Consider the following 21,033-nt stretch of genomic DNA (forward strand, 5'->3'; position numbering starts at 1 on the left):
CCGTTTGGTTGACCGCAGTTGGGTTGTAGTAAGCCATGGTCGATAGTTGGCGAACCTGTAAAATTAAACGCCGATTCTCCTCACTTTCAATACCAGCAAAGTCGATATTGGTGAGAGTGCCACTGGCTGAGAGTTAGAGAAAAATTATTTAGGCAAGTGCTTTATATTCCTGCCTGCAACGTTCCCTAGTTCAATTCAGTAACTTGGTATATTTCGGTAAGCCTCTTGTGAAACTATGTGGAAAATATACGGGAAACATGTATTTCGTACGGAAGCACAAGGAATTAGTGGAATGCTTGTGTGTTTAGAAAACATTGTTAACAAGCCCCGCCGCGGTGGTCTAGTGGCTAAGGTACTCGGCTGCTGACCCGCAGGTCGCGGGTTCGATTCCCGGCTGCGGCGGCTGCATTTCCGATGGAGGCGGAAATGTCGTAGGCCCGTGTGCTCAGATTTGGGCGCACGTTAAAGAACCCCAGGTGGTCGAAATTTCCGGAGCCCTCCACTACGGCGTCGCTCATAATCATATGGTGGTTTTGGGACGTTAAACCCCACAAATCAATCAATCAACATTGTTAACAATGCAGAGTGCTTGGTACTCTATTATCGGAGAGCACAAAGCCGTCCCGTGAGCCTCACACTTCGATGAGGCTGTTGCAACAAATATTACGTCATGAACAAGCTCACGACGTAAGGACATGCGCAGAGGCTCGGAGCTATTTGTGGAAAGCGGAGCTATTTGTGGAAAGCTTCAAGCGCTTTCCATCTCTTTCTTTCTCATGCCAGCGGGACCGCTGAAAGCTGCGTAGGGGGGGGGGGGGGGATTACTAGGCGGCAAAAAGATGCGTTCCTTCGTCAGCGCACATGATGACCTCGAGCACTTTCTTGTTTTTCTTCAAACCCGCGGCTCATGATCGCGAGCAAGCACACGGTTACGTGGCGGTATCTCGTGGCGGCCATGGTAACCAGGCAGCTCAGGACATCGGACGCGTTATTTGAAAGCTGTAGGTTCGAACACTGCCACGAGATATCTTTCACTTTGTACAATTCAATATATAAATAGCATTATATCATAGTAACAACAATATAGTTAAAAGACTACGAATAACGTTGCCTGGGCTTTTCTTCGCTTCATATCCTGTTGGTTTCATCAAGTTGTGTCTCTCAAAAAAGCTCTTGATTCATTCTTCTTGTCTTGTTCAAACAATGGTGCGAGTATGGTAATGCCGGTAGTGAAATGCGCGCACTCACGTAAGATAGTTGGGACTAGGTGAACAGCCAGAACAGCGGTGACTTGAGCTTGCACTGTGACCCGCCGATCAGGGGCACGTTCGAAAGAGAAAACGTTCTTGGAGGCTCGAGGAACGTGCGGCAGATGATGACAGTGATGATTATAATTATAATTTATGTTCATCACGCACCCACAGCTGGGGAAAGTCTCGAGTGGCTGGCTGTAAGTATATAACAATGGTTTATTGAACTACGACGAACGAGAAAAAGCTTGGAGACCGTTCGAAAAGCGCAGTCCCTAAACAACTTCTGAAAACACAGAGCAACAATCGAGATATTCTTTCCTGTCGTTTCTCGTATTTGGACGCCAGCAGTATGCTCAGGTGACGTCATGAGGAAAAAAACCACCAGGCACAGTCACGGTGAAGCGTGAAAAGGCAACCTTTCCAGGGACTTTTTAAACACTGTTAGAACGACTGCCATAGGCATACTTGCATGGTACCCATTACGCCATACATCGTTGATCGCATGGTTAGAAATGCGTTCGCACCATGCGCTGCGATGCAAGAGGTAGTAGGTTTGACTCCAAGCGACGGCGCTTTTTCTTCTAGTTTTTCTTTGTTTTTTTCTTTGCCATCTCTTATTATGCACGTGTTTTACAACACATCCGTCATTTCCGTGACCGAAACACGCCAGTGAGTCATGATGGTCCTCGGTTTTTTAGTTAAACGTTTTAGTGTAACATTTTTAGTTAAAAAGCATAATGAGTAGAAACTTGCTCATAGAGAATGAGATTCGAACCTATGCCCTCTTCGTGATAGCTCAGTGTTATACGTTAGAGTTACGCCGGTGTCTGTGAATAATTTCCAAACAGAACCTATGCAGGCTTCATATCGAGGAAGGAATCACGGTAACCTGTGCAACAGAGTATTTCAGAAGAGTAAAATAACAACCAGGTGAATAACACCCAATGCGAATAGCACAACGAGTGCGTCGTTGAATGCCTCTTACCCATTACAAAAAGCTTAGCCATAATTATCATTCATCATCACCAGCCGCAGCATCAACAAGGTGCACATAATTATTTACAGTTAACTGGTGGGCACCACGCTCCTTCGAATAACAAATAGTCGCGTAGTAGGTGCATCCCTAATTCACAAATGTTATGATTATTCATCACGTTGTGGGTTCTATTAAGGTACCCGTAGAAGTTGTCCAAAGAGTGCTCATAAAATTACTCTAAAAAATCTGCTCTTCCAACTTTCACTGTGACTATGCTGTGCTTTCCGCACAGGACTGGCAACTTTTCAAAGCAGTGAAGTGTCCACGGCGCACCTATAGTAATACACGCACCTACGTACAGCCACACACTTTTGATGTTCTCTTTATGATGACGATGTTGGTGATGCTAAATTATGGCTTGTCCCTTTGTAACGTGTCAGGTCGTCACCTTTATACCACCCAAACGTCATACAGTTCACGTGGTTGAACCCTGATTTTAGCAATTACATGCCGCATTGGTCTAGTCGGTATATGGTGCTCGGCTTGTGACATGAGGGTCGCTGGATCGATTCCTGGCTGCGCCATCTGCATTTCCCTTGAAGGCAAAAATGCTCAAGGCTCCCCGCTTTCTGACGAATACAAAGCTTTTGTTAAGTGCCACATTCTGCAAATCATCATCAGCTGAAGAAGCAGGAGCATGGCAATTACTATCAACATCAACAGACTACTGCTCGTGCATTCCCCCTTGTTCTGTCGTTTCTGAACGTTCAATTCGTTTTTGAAGCGCATCTTGTTACTTCAACATCTTCCCTGTCTTGAATCGGTGAGTGCACGGATCTTCAGTGCTGATTACAGCAATAGACACTCTTGTTTCTGTTGTACGTGTGAAAGTGTAAAAGGTCCATGTTCACTGCACATTTTTAACTGCAGGACTTGCATATGGCCTACTTATCTGTTTACAGTGAATGTGAATCAACACTACTCGCATTGAGATTTATCGTATTCGCTTCAATAAGGCAGATCCGAATATGTTGTTTAATTCAGCGTTGCTTATGATTCATTCGTGTTCAACCCGTCGAGACAACAGTGAAACCACTTCACTGAATCAGCCTTGACAGACGCATGTGAAACGCACGCAGTCCTTTAGGTCTCGCCACGTTGCTGAAACTCCTTGAATTAATGCTGACTGACGGCTCCTATTGTAAAGCGAGCCTTTGCAGTGACGTTGGAAAAAAAATAGAGGAGGCGTAGACTTAACACTTCTGGTAAGCGCTTTTTACAGACGTCATAAAAGTACGGCAAATCCACTTTTTAATTTTTTTTGTCTGCCCTCAGCAGTTTAACAAGGGTTTTGTCGGGGACTAGACAGCTGGTATTGCCAGAAAGCAGCCTTACGAAACTAAGTGATGCCTCGGGATTTTTTACGACAGGGGAAAGGCTCATGCGCCATGGCATCGTAAAAGAGTTGGATTGAGAACGTCTAGATACCTAAATGCATATCTCTCGTCTTGTTGCCGAGTGGGCAGCAAGGATTTCCTCTTAAAGTGTTAAACAGTCTAACATGCTGCGGACTTTCCATTTTCAGGAGGCTAGTTTCACTGACAGCATGCACTACGAGCAACCGTTGGCTCTCGTCCCGGTCTTCGAGCCGGCAGCTGATGTACCCCCGGAAGCCCTAGGACAGGTGGCGCCTGTCGAGCTGGTGGAAGTCGCATCGGGTACATAGGATAAACCATTAGGGCGTTCTAGTCTGCCTGCTGTTTCGCTACACGTAATAAGCTCTGAGTGTGCCGGAATACCGGTTGTAGAGTCCACCTTCGAGCACCCGAAAAACATGGTCATATTGCCAAATGTCGTTGCTGTCCACCTAGAGACTATCAAATGGCCATCGTGCGCTCTGTAGCTTGTTGGCTCCGAACTGATGCTTTTATTTGCTTTAGCTTCATGTCCTTAACCTTCGACAGGAATGTATTCGTGGCGATTCTCTACCGTTTTCGAGAGTCACACTCAAATAATCCACCTTCTAAACTCAGCGATGGGCAATGGATGCGAGATTCCATAGGACATATAATGCTTGCTTGTTAGTCGTTCGTTATTTACCCCCATAACTGGCGCCACAGGTCATTGCGGCAACTATGGCATTCACTATCCGGTGTTACAGCATACCTCCGTGATACGAGAGGGCCGAACAAAATGTCGTACATGCGGTGTTGCGCAAGTGAAAGCATCGAGTCATGCTTAAAATGCAGGCGCAGGACGTGTATGTATGCTAAGTAAGAAGCGCAGCGTCCTTGTGCACGCAGTACTGTTACGGATGCTATCTTCAAAGTAATCAAGCGCTCTAAGCTATTGGCGTGTAACATAACACTTCTCCTACGCTCTATGTTACTTTAAGTTAGCATCCAACGCTCACTTTAAATAACGTTACTACTCATTTGAATCGCTTTGATTGACATCATTTTGTGATGGAGGCGGCCGTTTCACGTAATGAATATTGACAAGCCCATTGTGGTAGGAAACCAAGATAGCTATAGAGCGCAACGCGCTAGCATACCACGAATACCCAACGCCCTTATTTCCTGATAGAAAATTGTTCTGGCTACCACTAATATCCGGACTGCTTTGCTTATCCAAAACTAAATGCTTGCTTTATTTGGCGTGGTTTGGTCACGTGCGCCTCATCCTGACGGGGATCAGCAGACGGCTCATACTTTGTGGGAGCCGTTCTCGCCCCTCAGTTTGCGTTGAAACGGCAAGGGTAGCTTTTTTTTGTTGACTGGAGGCACACCACATGCTGAAATGGTTTGCTGTTATCTGTACTTCGTGCAACATTCCGATTTGTTGCCATCAAATTCAATGCTTTTTTTTTCTTTGCGGTGAATTTGCTGCCCTTTTTTTCATAACTTCCCACAGAAAAGAAGCAGGAAAAGTCCTCGTAAGTACACCCTGAATTCACACTACATACTCAACATACTAATTTCATTTTAGGGCATCTACTTTTTTCAAAAGAGTGTTCCACGCTCACTGCCATGGCAGCGAGAGGTGCCTGCTAGCAGTCCTAGGATTACTCATAACACTAATATCCAATAAGGGGGACGAGAAAGCGACGATCACTGTAGCTCACTTGGTAGAGAATCACACGCTTTATCCGAATGATGTAGGTCTGGCCCCTATGGGGCAATTTCATTTTTCATCCACTTTATATCAGCCCCATTTGTCACAATTGCAGAAAAATAACCCAAATAATGTATTTTATGCTTTTCTTTGCTAAACTGTCTGTTGGTTTCGTTGGTTGTTTACATACGTCAGCAGAAATATTCGAGCTCACTCATATTCCTTCGAAAATGTATTTTGCTCTGGGGGTTCACGAGTGGAGTCTGTCTGACCAAAACTTTTGCGCAACCAGACTTGCCCCCGTATTCACAAACGCTCTTCTACTCAACTTTCACCCTTCACTTGACAGAGTTGCGCACTGCGCCGCTGCTCGGTTGAAAATGACGCTGCGCTATTCAAGCATAGCAGCAAATTATCACTGATATACAGTGACTTTCCCTGCCTAGAGATGGCGCTCCCATCGGCTTTCTCAAGTGAAAGTGGAGCGTTGAGTGAAGGGGCGTTCTAGAATACGCGGGTTAGTCCCACTTAAACCCACCAAAATATTTACTCAGCCAGACTCACTGAGACTCATGGGTCGGCCTGAGTCTGAGTGAGCCTGAATAAGGTGACTCATGGTCCGTAATCATAAAGTCGTGTATTAAATACTCTTTAATGCCTATACCTCACACTGTCAGTGCTCTGCTCTATTGTGCCTCTTGGTCACTTGTCTTCTAGTACGAGTTGTCAGTGGCCTCTATCGAGTCGGGACATTTTTATAGAGTACTTGACACATACACGATATGTTTATTTAGGACTTCCCGTAAAAGAGTGTGCGATAAACATCAAAGCACCCCCCGCCTCCACCTCCATGACCCACACCACTCGTAAATAAATATTGAGAAGGCGTGTGAACGCTAGTGCATTAAGATATGTGCGAATAGACTTGAGTATAAACGTAAGCTTGTATAAGGTTGACAGTAGGGCTCGAGATGAGTATATAGGTCCATAGTTCGGCAACAGGAGATGAAGCTCACCAGTAAAAGGCAGTGCTCTCAAAAAACATGTGCTTTTGATTCACTCGGATTCGCAATCACCAATAAAATATATTCTCAAACGTACTCCCCCCCCCCCGACTTAGATCCACTGAAATTCTCGTCAACCCGACTCATTTAGACTGAGAATCTCCAAAACACTGCATACCCACGCTCACTCATACCAGGTCTGCGACTGAGTGAGATTGCCGGCCTACGGTGGTTTTTAACAACAAAAAAAAACAGAACAAGCACCTCTTTATCAGCCTCTCTCATAAGCATGCCGTAGTTTTGGGACGCGAAGCATTGTTTTCTTTTAGATGCGGAAGCATCTTATACTCGCGCCTTGTAGTGCGCCGTCCGCGCCGTCCGCACCGCTTCTCGAACATTCGACAGCTGACGCGCGCGCATGCGCCGTCGCGCCGTCGCCCACCATCTGTGCCGCGCGCGCTTCTCCTTCGAGAACATTCGACAGCTGACAGCGCATGCACCGTCGCGCCGTCGCCATCTGTGCCGCGCGCGCGCTTCTCCTTCGAGAACATTCAACAGCTGACAGTGCATGCGCCGTCGCGCTGTATATATACTCAAGGTCGGCGCTCGCTCGCTCAGTTGCCGCTCGTCGGTTAATTTGTACGGCGCGTCGACGTCCAAGGTCGCGGTGAAATGAATTCCAACGAATCCACAAACACAATGATCGACGCCCCTTCGACCAGCGCCGTCCTTTCGCATACGTGTGTACGTGTTCACTCATTTAACACCCCCTCCTACAACCACGTTAACCAATTTAGCCATCGACCCAAGTAAGTCGCAATTTAACACCCCATTTCACAACCACGTTAACCAATGTAGCCATCGACCCAAGTAAGTCGCACTTTAACACCCCGTTAACCAATTATATGCTCCGCATCCTCCTCAGTGTTCCCCCGAGGGAAGCTGCGGGCAATTTTTTTTATTGATTTACAGAATACTGCAGGCTCAAATCAGAGCACATGCATGAGTGGGAACAATCAGATGTATTGTACAGCAAAAAGTTAACTTGCATAATCTAAACAAAATGCTGCAGAAATAACAGAGTAAAACATACTAGAATGGTAAAACTTTGTATCATATTTTTGTTAGCTTGTTGTTTTTCTTTTTTTTTCATGCTTACTATATATTGTTCTTGAGCGGTATGGGTAAATCTACGTTTAAGTGACGTCACTTCTGTTTGTTTCATGTAGCAACACTTTGTGGCTCGCAACAGTGGTGCTGTGCACGGTAACGTGCCTTCTCGTCGCTACGTCCGTTGCAGCTGTGCTCCTCATAGAACGCTTTGGTGAGCTGCTCTTTCTCACGCCTGAAACTTTTCTGCGTGCTGCTGCTGATTCACTGTCGCTCTCTTTCCAGCGCCTCGCCTAACAGGCGGAGATTTCACTATTCAGAAAACACTTGTGGTTAACAGGGATCGTGACATTTCTGTCTACGATGTCGCAATCGTGTCCCCGGTTGTGGCAGGAGGAGCTTTAGAATACGCAAAAAAAAACAGTTTACCAGCTCCACCGAAGCGATTGCGCTGAAATTATAGCTGCCGCTGGCTCCCTTCGCCGCCCCGTCGTGGCGTTCTAGTGGCTGAGGTACTCGGCTGCTGCCCCGCAGGTCGCGGGATCGAATCCCGGCTTCTGCGGCTGCATTTACGATGGAGGCGGAAATGTTGTAGGCCCGTGTGCTCAGATTTGGGTGCACGTTAAAGAACCTTAGGTGGTCAAAATTTCCGGAACCCTCCACTACGGCTTCTCTCATAATCATACGGTGGTTTTGGGACGTTAAACTCCACATATCAATCAATCAGTCGGTCAATCTCCCTTCGCCCTCTTCTTCACATTCCTAAGGCATGGCTAAATAAAAAGTTTGAGATAGAGTATGAACAAAATACTAATTGAGAACATGTTAATTAAGGTCGTTGTAACCAAAACCTAATAATACAGCTTCATAAGTAAATCTTTTTCTTTAGCACCGTGCCAGTTAGCACTGCGATAAGACCCACTTTTTCAATGTATTTACAGTTGTTACCAAGCCAATTGAGAGCGTACTAATTTATCGTTCACTTCATGTAGCAATGATGACAATTCGCCATGCATTATTGTTTGTTTGTTGTTGTTTATTTAAACTTGCCCCAGCATTCAGCAACGCTCCTTGACTTGAACTTGATTTCTCAACGCCTCGAGGCAGCGTTTGAGACGCATTTGTGCTGCCTTGGCACCACCAGTGCCCTCGAAGCGCGTTTGTGTTGCCCATAAGGCGGTGACAAGTCAAGTTAAAATCAAAGTGCATTTCTGAATACGGTGGTTAGTTCCAGTGATATACCAATGTGCCTCTTTCTCACGTCTCGTGCTTTTGCTTTCAAGGATGGTAGTTTTTCTTGAGATACTTGAACTGAAAAACTTTAGTGTGTCCGTCGGTCGACTTCTCTGTCACCTGAAACGACTAAAATATAACCACATCCGCAGCGCCCACCAATATTGATCTGATTTCGGCGTTCATTCTTGTGCATATCGTCGATTAAAAGGAAATATTGCGCGTATCTGAGACCCAACTTCAACACGTCACTATGTGGCGTGTTTCTTTATACTATAAAAGGTACACATAAGTAATTCTTAGAAACTTAGCATTTATTACGCATTCCTAACAATGCAATGCTATGCATGAAAGGTGGGTGTTTCCCACTCTTTGCTAAGATGATACGGTGGTACGGTGGTGGCACCAACCCGTCGCCTTGCACTCTTCAAATAATGGCCTCCGAGATTGCGCACACACGTCACGCGCTGGCAATATCGGAGGCCATCTTCTTTTTTTCTAAGATCACTGCTAGATGGCGCTCATGTCTCACTCAGCACGGAACAGCGAATAAACGCTTTACTCACTCCCTCCTGACGGAAGACTATCGTCTTTCGATAACATTTGCAGTGAAACACGAAGCTATGGGACCGATTTTTGTCCTCCTCTTCGCCATCCTCAATTTTCGCTTTGCTGCCAAAACACGGGCACAGATTGCTCCTGCGCTAGATGCGATGCTTCTACTAGGCTAGACAACAAGCACACAGAGAGATAAAAAAATCACAGCATATCCACGAAGTGAATGATGATGATTGGGGTGAAGCGATCGAGTGTTTCATCGCTAAACCGTGAGCCATCCACGAATATCACCCACTACATCACCAAAGACGTGACAAACACTATATATTTATACAAGAAATTTTATTATTTGCAAGTGGTAGCTACGCGTCGCTTCCATTCCCCCTTTATTATAACGGCTTCATGGTCGGTCAAGTGGTGGATCGGTGATGGGGCTTTGTGGTATGTTTGCAAGGACGAAGTGGTGGCAGTTTGCATAGGTGGAACTATAGGCGCTCACGTACAAACAAGGGATGGGCTCAGTGGGACAATCTATGGTTCTTTAACGCGCGCCTGGATACAAGTACACAACCATCTTGCATTTCATATTGACTGCTTCTCAACAGTATTTGCTTTATGGTCGGTGAAGTGGTGGATTAGTGATGGGGCGTAATGGGATGTTAATGGGAGGACGAAGTAGGGGGCAGTTGGCAAAAATTTAACTATAAGCGGTCACGTACATACATACATACATACATACATACATACATACATACATACATACATACATACATACATACATACATACATACATACATACATACATACATACATACATACATACATACATACATACATACATACATACATACATACATACATACATACATACATACATACATACATACATACATACATACATACATACATACATGGCCCCGCCGCGGTGGTCTAGTGGCTAAGGTACTCGGCTGCTGACCCGCAGGTCGCGGGTTCGATTCCCGGCTGCGGCGGCTGCATTTCCGATGGAGGCGGAAATGTTGTAGGCCCGTGTACTCAGATTTGGGTGCACGTTAAAGAACCCCAGGTGGTCAAAATTACGGAGCCCTCCACTACGGCGTCTCTCATAATCAGAAGTGGTTTTGGGACGTTAAACCCCACAAATCAATACATACATACATACATACATACATACATACATACATACATACATACATACATACATACATACATACATACATACATACATACATACATACATACATACATACATACATACATACATACATACATACATACATACATAAATACATACATACATACATACATACATGCATACATACATACATACAAGGAATGAACAGACCCACGCCTTGAGGAGCTTCGCCCCTAGAAGATATAAATCGATCGAGAGATATTATGAGAGCGAGATTAGATTTTCGTCATTATCATTCTGACTACGCTCACTGCTGCACAAAAGTCTCTTCCACGTTCCACCAGTCAACTCGGTCCCGTGCTTGCTGCTGCCACATTATACCCGTGAGCTTTCTAATCTCATCTACCCACCTAACTTTCTGTCTCCCCTTCACGCGCTTGCCTTCTCTGGGGGAGATCATAGGCGATGCGAAATCCGAATCTGGGTACCCATAATATGAAGACGAGTGTCTTAACCACTCGACTATGAAGGCGTGCTGGCACAGCATGGTATTGTCTTGGAGGAGTAGTATAGTATAGCAAGGGGGTAGGAAAGGGGAGAGATTGTGAGGACAGATGTGAGGATAAGAAGCAGTTGAGGAGGAGCGACGCGGAAAACATTCGTCCTGGTCCAGGAACCAGGAATATTTTTTCGGTAATTGAGAGGCTTTTCTTTCTGAGAAATTCGTACGGGAAATTTTTCCTTGTGGTTTCGTGCCACAAACAGATTGATTGATTGATATGTGGGGTTTAACGTCCCAAAACCACTATATGATTATGAGAGACGCCGTAGTGGAGGGCTCGGGAAATTTAGACCAGCTGGGGTTCTTTAACGTGCACCCAAATCTGAGCACATGGGCCTACAACATTTCCGCCTCCATCGGAAATGCAGCCGCCGCAGCCGGGATTCGAACCCGCGCCCTGCGGGTCAGCAGCCGAGTACCTTAGCCACTAGACTACCGCGGCGGGGCTTCGTGCCACAAACAGGTGGTTCGTGCCACAAACAGGTGGTGGTCTATTTCTTCCTTTCTTATTGCTTAAGTACGCTTGAATGTGGCACAAAATATATCTCGTGCGAAAGAGAAATGAAGTGACGAACTGCCAACGATTTAATTCCACTCTGAAAAACGTATGATGAAAAAAGTAGACATTCCCGCACATGCGTGCACAGCCAACGTATGACAAAAGGCGACATGGTCAAAATAACATGTTATCGAGAAAAGACATTTCTGTGGAATACAGAGTCATAGATGTGTCAGTGATGCAATCAGACGATCTCCTTTTTAAATATATACTGCTTGCAACAACTCTTCAGCAGTTCGCCTCTTCTGCCGAGAATAAGCACTGGAACGAAGCATAGTTCACATTCGCAGGCGTTGCAATGCACGGGAAGATGGGCCTTGCAACACCATCTGCTCTTACCTATGCTGTGAAATTCGGTGCCACACTTCCCTCTCTTTTTCTCCTTCCTTTTTTCCGAAGTATATTTTGCGCAACGTTCAAGCAGACCCAAGCTAACCGCCACTCTTCTCCATTTTTTCAGTGTTCGTTGTTATCCGAGTCACCCCTGTGATACAGAGAGAGAGAGAGAAACTTTGTTTGCGCATAACGCGTAGCAATTCAATTTGTCGAACCCCTTGTTCCAGGGCTCCGCTGGCCCTTGCCATCTTCTGTGCTCGTTGCAACAGACAAACATGATCATCAAAGGCCGAGCTGGACAGCAGTGTCCCCCATTGTGACCCTCTGTTGTTAATGTTGTGGTGTTCTTCATTGTAAAGTGTACACTCCCACGTAATGTTAAACACAGTTGGTGTGGCCTCGCACCGCAGATATATATTTATGTATGATGTAGAGTAGAATACGTGTAGCCTGTGCAAGTTCATGCATGTGTTTGCCTGGACAGAAATGCGAAGAAGGCATCCGTGTCTGCAGGGGGCAGGGCACCGGCCACTGAACCAGGCCACAAACATGGTGGTCCATTTTATGGCCAGGACATCGAACGAGGCCCGACAGTTCAACATCGACACCAGCGGCCACCTCTCCCACCACCATCCAGCACAAGGCCTACCAGTCCGCCTCTGACATCCAGTGCACCTTACGTACCACCTGCCACACCTAAAGAAAGTGAGTTGTTTACAAAATAACCGCTTACGAAATAAGCTTTTCGTAAATCCAGGTGGTGCGAACGGAAATCAACATCAAGAATCGGCAATGCCCACTAAAACTCACGTAGCACCAAGTACCGCCCACAGGTTTCCCGCTCATTTTAATCAAAGTGCCAGCTTTAAAAAATCCGCACGCCATTGAAATAATCCGAGCACTTAACTATTTCATCAATGTGCTTAACATTTAATCCAAGAACCAACATATTTAATCCAAGTGCGAACTCGGCCGCGGAATATTTAATCTGGCACGTAGATTAAAGAGAGCAGGAAAACTTGTAGTCACACGACTAAAGTCACATAAAATCGCTTAACATGTGGTACTTGGCTGAGATCACGTAACATGATGAAACATTTAAAAAAGTGTTAACGCTGCATAGAACGATTAGGAAAAGATCAGACAACACTGGCGAAGAGCGCTCTTTGCCTCTCTTGTCTTGTCCTTTCCTCACTGATCTATGCGCTGTTAACACTTTCTGAAATTAATACCCAGCAACTTGCCTAAACGTCAACCCTTTCAATCATGAAACAAGTCATCGGGAAACTCAAATCACTTATTATCACGTAAGTCAGTGCTATAGTCACCCTACTGAAATCCCTTGCTATCTCATAACTAGTCACGTGACTAAAACCCTATAACATTATTTAACTTATGGTTACGTAAGTAAGATCACGTTACATCAAGTCAGGCAGACTGGATCGCGTAACATTATGTAACAACTAGTCACAGGACTAAAACCCCGCTACATCAAGTGACAAGAGTTCACGCAACTACGCACGTAGAATCTCGTAACAACTAGTCACACAGGTAAAATCATTAACATTGCGTAAAAACTATAGTCGCATAACAAAATCCCACAACATCTAGTCACGGGACTAAAAATATCGTAATGATAGTCACGTGGCTAAAATCTCGTAACTAGCCACGTTAGTTAGATCACGTAACATCACAAAACTCGCAACAGGAAAAAACAACGAGAGCCGTTTTAGGTCGCAAAACGCGTTGAACTCCGCCATTACGGCACAATTTAGAAAAATTATCGCACTTACGTGTTTGTTGACTCGTTCACAACTGCAACAGCTTAACTAAGTTTCGACATCTCTAGGGTTTGGGGAACGTTGAAATACCCCAAAACAACCTCTGAAAATTATTCTCTCCTTATAGTCACCATCTTTTCGGCACACTTTATGGCGTCCAGCAGTCTGTTCACGTGGAGTCATGAGTAAATAACTCTCGATTGGTCTATAGACCTGGAATATCAGTGGTTCCTTGTGTTCCAACGTGGGAGACGCCTTTGTCCCGCAGTAGGTGTAGTCAGGCTGCTGCTTCTGCTGTTGCGGCCGATGATGATGATGGCGATGGTTGTATGAATGAATGAATGATTCCCGACCACGTTTGGTAACGGGGAATGCAGTTGTCGACAAGATGCCCATGGTTTGCATCATGGGAGAGAGGGCGAGCACAGCGGATGCCTTCCCGGATGACGGCCTCTGCGACTACATCTTCTTCGACTCCCTCTACAAGGACGGCCGCAACATGCTCTCGCGGGAGGCAACCTTCAGCAAGAGCCTGAGCAACTTCATCAACAACCACCCCGCTTACCGAGGCACGCACCTCGGGGTTGGCTTCTCCTTCAAGTGAGTTGGCGTTCGTGCAGAGCAGTAGTAGGCAACTTGCAATTTGGCAGGCTTGTACGTAACGCGTTACAAGTGACCGATTACTTGTAATCAATTACATCTTTATGCATTTTTGTAATACAATCGATTACTTTTTCGGAACATTATAGCCCTGCGTAACTCAATTGCATATACGTGTAATAGTCCACCGGTAATCAATTACATTTTTTTTTTGGTCTGACAATATCTCGGCTCATGTCGTCGCATGTCACTACATGTAGCTACCTGCCGTCAGCGGAAGAAGACTTGAAGATTAAAGAGCCAAGTCCACTGCAACCTCTCTGGGACAAGGGAATCTTCAGTGTCGGGATTTTCGACCCTCCTTCCAATTCGCCGTACAATCAAACAAGAGCTGCAATTGTCACCCTCAAGGTATTTCCTTCGATTTGATGTCATCGCCTTAAAATTGCTCCACGTCACCAGTAACAATAAATAGTTGCAGCTTGGCACGTCTGGAGGAAGGGTGAAGCGAGCAGCCTTCTTTGTTGCTCTTTATTTTAACACAAAAGTGCTTTATGCCGGAACCCACCAAGACTTCAGTGACGTATTAACGTCACGAAAAAAGAAATACGCAGGCTCAGATGGCAAAGAAAAAACAGTTCAATTAACCGGAGTCCAACGCACGACCTCTTGGTCTGTGACATTAGATGCCCAGTATGCAATCTACTGTGTCATGGCCGCATACACTGAAGGCTTTGTCAACACGCCTTTTAAATCTCGCACTTGCCTCACAGTGGCCTTGGTGAAGTGGAGTAAGGCACCATGACCATGACATCCAAAAAGGTGCAGTAGAATTAAAGGTATAATAGTCTCTAAGGTGCCAATGTTGCAATGTAGTGGCCAATGTAGCATGTTTAGGTATGACGTATTGCGTACCTTGCAAGCGCAGTATTGTTTGCGGGTTTCCGCTTTACAAAGGTGTGGTCATGCGAAGGCGTAAGAGTGCGCAATATTTGGTCCAAAAATCCCAATTTTTCGCATCCTGCATAGCATTGACAGACATGTGGCTGCTCAGTTTTTGCCTATGCAGCTCTATTGTCAAAACGTAATTACCAGGCAACTGCACTTGTGATAGATGCAATCCACATTAACCCATCAAGTGTGGCATGCGTAAGACCAGCACCCTTGTCTCTTACGGACCAAAAGCTTCCCAATATGCTTAGCACGTGCGCTGTAGGTGATATACGCGATGTTAATTTCGCAACCATTTTAACACTTCTACACAAAGGCAATGCGTTTTATTGCGTTCCTCTAACTTTCATGTGTTTCAAAGTGATATTTTTTTTTTCATTTGTAAGTCAACAATCGTACGCGTCCCTTCTGTTTTATACGGTCTTGGTCCTTTGCGCGCTGTACCGAAACCGTTCTTTCAAGTTCCTTAAAGCTCTCAGGTATAGGCCTATTTCGCTCGCTTCCAGCAGCACGCCATGCCTGCGAGAATCCGCCGGGCATTTCGTTTTTTTTTTTTCGCAGAACATAGACGACCTGCTCCAGATGCCGAAACAGCTGGGGCACCACGCGGTCACCGCACTTGCTGCTCCTGATCCAGAGTTGGACTGGAGCTTGCAATATGCCATCGACTTCAGGTGGGTGAACGTCTTTTTTCTTTTTTACAGCGAAGGTGTTCAACTCCAACCAGTGCTGAGCAGTATCGCTATGTTGAAGCGCATCACGTTAGCACCTTAGATACTTTTGAGTATATGTAGTTATGCATCGAGTTACATTTGGAAAATGTTGCTGCAGTAAACTGCGCGAAAACGGCCCTGATGCCGAGGAAAAGAAAGCACAAGCACTGAAATTGCAGTATCATTGTATAACTGGCCCTTTAGGACACCCTTGAGAAATGTATGTCCATCTCGCTAGTCAGAACACCTTTGTGAGACGTCCATTACATCGTGACACTGTGCGGAACACAGTTATCTCCTCACTAAAGAGAATGAGCTCACTTAAGACGTCCTTTTGTGCTAAGGGAGACTTCCTTGTGCTGAGTCAAGCAAATGCACAGCGCTGGTGGGTGATACAGGCAGGGCTGTAAAAGGTTTCCAATATACTTAATGGAAACCTTCCAATGGACACTTGTGGTAAAGCGCCCGATAGCGCTAATATTGGCATCACGGAAGTCGTGTTGTTGGCCTTTATCGACAAAAAGGTGGCTGCCTTTGAACGCTGCAAGCGAACATTAACCGAGATTAGAGTGAAACGACTTGCGGTGAAGTGCATTTTCCTGCAGGAGTTTCCCATACTCCCGTCACATGGAGCAAAATGCTCACTTTTCTACTGCACCGTCTAATATGTATGCACCTTGGTATACATCAACATTGATTACTGCTGGTGCATTTCCATGTTGGTGACTTACTCCCGTGACCACAATCGTGGTAGTGGTGGTAGTTAACATACTCCTGGATAAAGCGTATGGCGGATCCCGCGCAAACATGGCGCGTAATAAACACTGGTTTTCGATTTGAACTCCTTCAAAGCGCCCTCATTTTAGAGTAGATACGGTGAGGTGTACGCTCCCCATTAATAGGGTAACCCATTCCTCTGTTCATGCGTTTACTGTTAGCCATTCAGGAACACGAGAGACTGGTCGTAGCTTGAGCCCTGAACGCGCGAAGGCGTTCCACTTCCCGCTGGGGCTTCACTGGCGGAGGTGTGAGAAATGTGAAGTGCGATTGTACAGCCTCGTGTATGTAGCGCAGTAGGTAGAGTGCCCCTACGTATAACTGTGAAAAAAGAGGTCATAGGTTCGACACCCAGGTCACCTGTATGAAGGACACGTTTTCTTAGAATAACAGGCATATCAGCTATAGCTCGTATTTCTTTTTAGGACAGGGCGGGGAAACGCGGTACCCAAGAACGAAAACACCAGAAACGCCTACTAGCAATTAAAAAAGCACACACCAGTTGTTGTTTTTTATTTCTTTTTCAAGCTGCTTTGCGCCTCTTCGAATGTTAGTCGGCGTTTGTGGTGCCCAGACTTCTTTCTTGTGTTCATGTTTACAAGTCCTCCACGCTTCTGATTCTTCTCTGTAATCTTTTAAAGTCGATAGTCTTTCTTGGGAACCTTCGACGCAAAATTTTGGTCTGTCTGTCTGTACATTTGTCTGTTTGTCTGCCCTTAACGGTACCGGGTAACGGCACCAGCCGATACCCCAAACGGCCGACCCATTCTGCAGCGCCCACCAATGTTGCTCAAACTTCAGCGTTCATACTTGTGCGATTGTCGATTAAAAAACAATTATGGCGCATATCTGAGGCACCATAATAACACGTACATGATCTGCATGTGCGTCTTTTACTACGAAAGGCATACATAAGTAATTCTAAGGACCGTAGCGTTTATCACGCTGCGCTGACCATGCAACGCTTGCACGAAAACGCGAGTGTTTCCAACGCTTCGCTAAGACAACACGCTGGTGGCACCTACCCGTCACCTTGCGACACCTTATCACCTCTGAGACGGGCGCGCACGCTCGTCTCTAACGCGCAACGTTTTCCAAGGAAACTGCCAGATGGCACTCAAGTCTCACGTGTGACGTGACTTGATGCGCTAGTTCGCCTCCACTGCACGCACGAGGCACTCTAAGACAGCGTCTACGAAATACCATTCACCGAATTTCTGGCGCACAACATGAAAATAATGTTTTGTTCACTCTCTCCACGTGCAAGACTATCATCTTTCGACGACATTTGCAGATTAACATGCCGATACGGGGCCATCTTTTTGTGTGTGTGCACATTACCAGCGTGATTTTCGTGAAGGAAATGACGTCACTAAAGTATTGGTGGGCTTCGGCATAAAACACTTTCCTTTTTTTTTCACTGTCTCGTCCTTTCTTAATGTTACGTAGTTTGCGAGTTAGTGATAGAATTTGAGTGCGATTATCATTTTGTTATATTGAGTTTGTACCTTATGCATAAATTATGCATACCTGTCGATGTACTCTAACGAACGGCTCGTTGTTGTTCTTATCTCGAAAACAGTAAGATCGGCTTCTCACCGTACATATTCATAGTCATCGGCCACTATCCATACGGCGACAACACGGTCAGGAACTGCGCCGTCATGCCTCCGACTCGACATCCCCTTGACATTCCTGGGGAAGATATCGCTCAGGAATACAACTACGATCTGGTAGGCACCAATTTCCTTTTTTTAATATGCGCAATGAAAAAGTCAACGTAGTCAAGATCGTCATTTTCAATACCAGTAGCGGCTTCTTTGTGCATGGACTTTGAATAAGAAAAAAGAAGAGGAAAGTGCCACGTCGTAACTGTCTCTCACGCATAGGAGGTCACCTCAGCAACATTACAGTGGGAAGGGGATAATGAAAAAGAAAAGTAGGAAAGGGCTAAAAATAAGAGATAGAATAAATAATGTGGAAATCATTTGGTCCGCCTCTCTCGGCATGCGCCCGAACCAACGCGCAGCCGCCTTGGAAAGCCGCCTAGAAAGCCAAAGCAAGATCGATGCGCACAATTTCTTACGGGCAGAAGAAGAAGATAGAGGACTTCGGAACTCACGTAGTAAGTACAGTTGACCCCTATAGCAGCGCCGCTTCAGATGACTAATCTGAAGGTGCGATGGCTTCGTGAGCGAGCAAAGGTGCAACACGCAATCAGTGCATCGGCGAGTCAGCTGGCAGGATCGGGAGCACCGCTCGAACTGCCGCAGAGAGTGTGGCTTCGCTACCGGGAAAAAGGACTCGTCCCGTATCTTCCCGCGGACTTTCTTGTGGCCTTACATTAACTAAGTGAACTTACTAAAATGCCGATCACTTTTGGGGCCCGCGCTGTTGGTGCGTGTAATGTCACCTTAAGGCAGATGCTGTAATCGCCTGTAATTTCACGCAAACAAGACCGTGAATAGCATACCCATGTGTGATATAGAATGGCATAGAAAAGAAGCCGGAAAGAAAAGTTAGTGTGAAGTAAGGGGAAAAAAGGTGAAGTGGTTAGTGCATAGCGTGACCGTGTATAGTATAAGATAGCAAGAGGTAGAAAAGGGAAGTCACATTGACGAGGAAGGGTGAGAGAAGGGGACAGCTAAAGCTTAGTATCACCGCGTGCAGTAGAGTACAGCAAGTGGGCTGGAAAAGAAAGTTAGCCTGAGGAGTAGCAATAGCAAAAGAGGGAGGCTGAAGAGTAGCACAGCAGTGTGTAGTATAACAAAAGTGTAGGAAAAGAAGTGAAAGTAAGGAGAACAGAGGTGAGGATGAAGGACAGTGGGAGGGTAAGGCATAGTATTGGCGTGTAAGGAATGACAAGATAGGGAAAGGGAAACGAAGGCGAAAAGTAGTGTGTGAGGGTGAGAGGGTAAGGAGGATTTGAGAGTGCCACTCCATTACGAATGAGGAGGGTTTCCTTTCTCGCCGTGGACGCTGAGCAGGCTGCCCGTGGCCCGCAAACGCCAGCATTGCCGAACGGCCGGCGGATCCCTTCTTGCGCATGCGCGATTTTCGTCTGAGGCATTGTTCGTGCACAGTACATTCAGCTGCAGGCTGGAGTGACATTCCGGATAAGAACTGAGACCCTGTCGTCGGTGTAGTTATTAGGGTGCTTAAACAGTGATGGTAACATCGCGTAGTAAGTACGGAAGTAGCGTACCGTCATGTGTTCAGCGCTCAACTTCTTTCATATTTTCGGCCGTGTGAGTTGCTTATTGCATGCGGCAACTCGATGAGATTATCATTGGGGTTAATGAAGATGTTCCGGATTGATGAAGCTACGAGACGATGACGCTGGCGCTTACTATACGGACTTTCCAGCAGTGCTGAAACCACTGTTCATCGACAAGTGTCCGCTCTGCACCTCGCAATAGGGAGATCAGACATAAACGTTGCGAATATGATGACGGACAAGTCAGACACATGCAGTGTGTCATTTGCAAGAATGTTTATTCCAGCAAAAACATGGGTTTATACAGACAGCGCTGTCACGTCCCATCGGTGCGCAGTCGAATCAAGAAAATTCCACTTTTCTTTTTTTGTGTGTGTGATCTGGAGGCACAGTAATTTACGAATCACCTGCTTCAACAATTTTTTTTTTCATCACTCGTTAGTGTTTTCCGCTTCTTGTGACTGTTGGCGATAACAGAGCGTTAAAAAACTCCTCCGCTATTTTAATTATCTTATCTATATTGGTAGCTACTTTGTCTTGCTTGTCCCTTAGTGGATACATCGTATTTTTGCCTATCCCAAGTTTCCTCTTCGATCGAATTCCGGCTGCGGCGGCTGCATTTCCGATGGAGGCGGAAATGTTGTAGGCTCGTGTGCTCAGATTTGGGTGCACGTTGAAGAACACCAGATGGTCGAAATTTGCGGAGCCCTCAACTACGGCATCTCTCATAATCATATGATGGTTTTGGGACGTTAAACCCCACATGTCAATCAATCAAGTTTCCTCCTCGTCGCTTTGACGCTTCCTCGGTTCTTTGGAGCACATTGAGTAAACTTCATGTTATACCTTCTTTCATCGGATACCTCACACTTATTAATCCACTCGAAAGCACTGCCAGTTCTATTTTGTCTGTTGCACTTGAGGCTTTCATACTTTGACGCTTCTTAAATATATTCTTCGTTTCCTGGGACAGCTTGCGAGTGTCCTGTCTAACTACCGTACCTCCAGCTTCCACTGCACACTCCATAATGATACTCGTCAGATTATCATTCATTGCGTCTACGCTAAGTTTGGTTTCCCCAATAAGAGCCGAGTTCCTGTTCTGAAGCGAGACTCCGAATTCCTGTAGTTTTCCTCTCAGTGCTAGCTCATTG

At 45.8% G+C, this 21,033-nt stretch overlaps 1 protein-coding gene across 2 annotated transcripts in view; it reads left to right on the forward strand.

The window, feature by feature from the left end:
• The first annotated feature begins 3,824 nt into the window (after nucleotides 1-3,824).
• The window catches only part of LOC119180303 (uncharacterized), a 78,246-nt gene continuing 61,037 nt past the window's right edge, over nucleotides 3,825-21,033 (forward strand). Inside the window, exons 1-8 of one of the 2 annotated variants that reach the window (XM_037431463.2) lie at nucleotides 3,825-3,947; nucleotides 5,143-5,164; nucleotides 7,577-7,671; nucleotides 12,354-12,545; nucleotides 13,999-14,221; nucleotides 14,482-14,632; nucleotides 15,734-15,846; nucleotides 18,245-18,395. In XM_037431463.2, the coding sequence (XP_037287360.2) occupies nucleotides 3,836-3,947; nucleotides 5,143-5,164; nucleotides 7,577-7,671; nucleotides 12,354-12,545; nucleotides 13,999-14,221; nucleotides 14,482-14,632; nucleotides 15,734-15,846; nucleotides 18,245-18,395 (1,059 nt within the window). In that variant the 5' untranslated portion in view covers nucleotides 3,825-3,835. The remainder of the gene's footprint in view (nucleotides 3,948-5,142; nucleotides 5,165-7,576; nucleotides 7,672-12,353; nucleotides 12,546-13,998; nucleotides 14,222-14,481; nucleotides 14,633-15,733; nucleotides 15,847-18,244; nucleotides 18,396-21,033) is intronic. The other variant, XM_075868498.1, reaches the window with a different exon arrangement.

The sequence above is a fragment of the Rhipicephalus microplus genome, chromosome 7 (assembly GCF_043290135.1).
Source record: "Rhipicephalus microplus isolate Deutch F79 chromosome 7, USDA_Rmic, whole genome shotgun sequence".
Taxonomy (NCBI): Eukaryota; Metazoa; Arthropoda; class Arachnida; order Ixodida; family Ixodidae; genus Rhipicephalus; species Rhipicephalus microplus.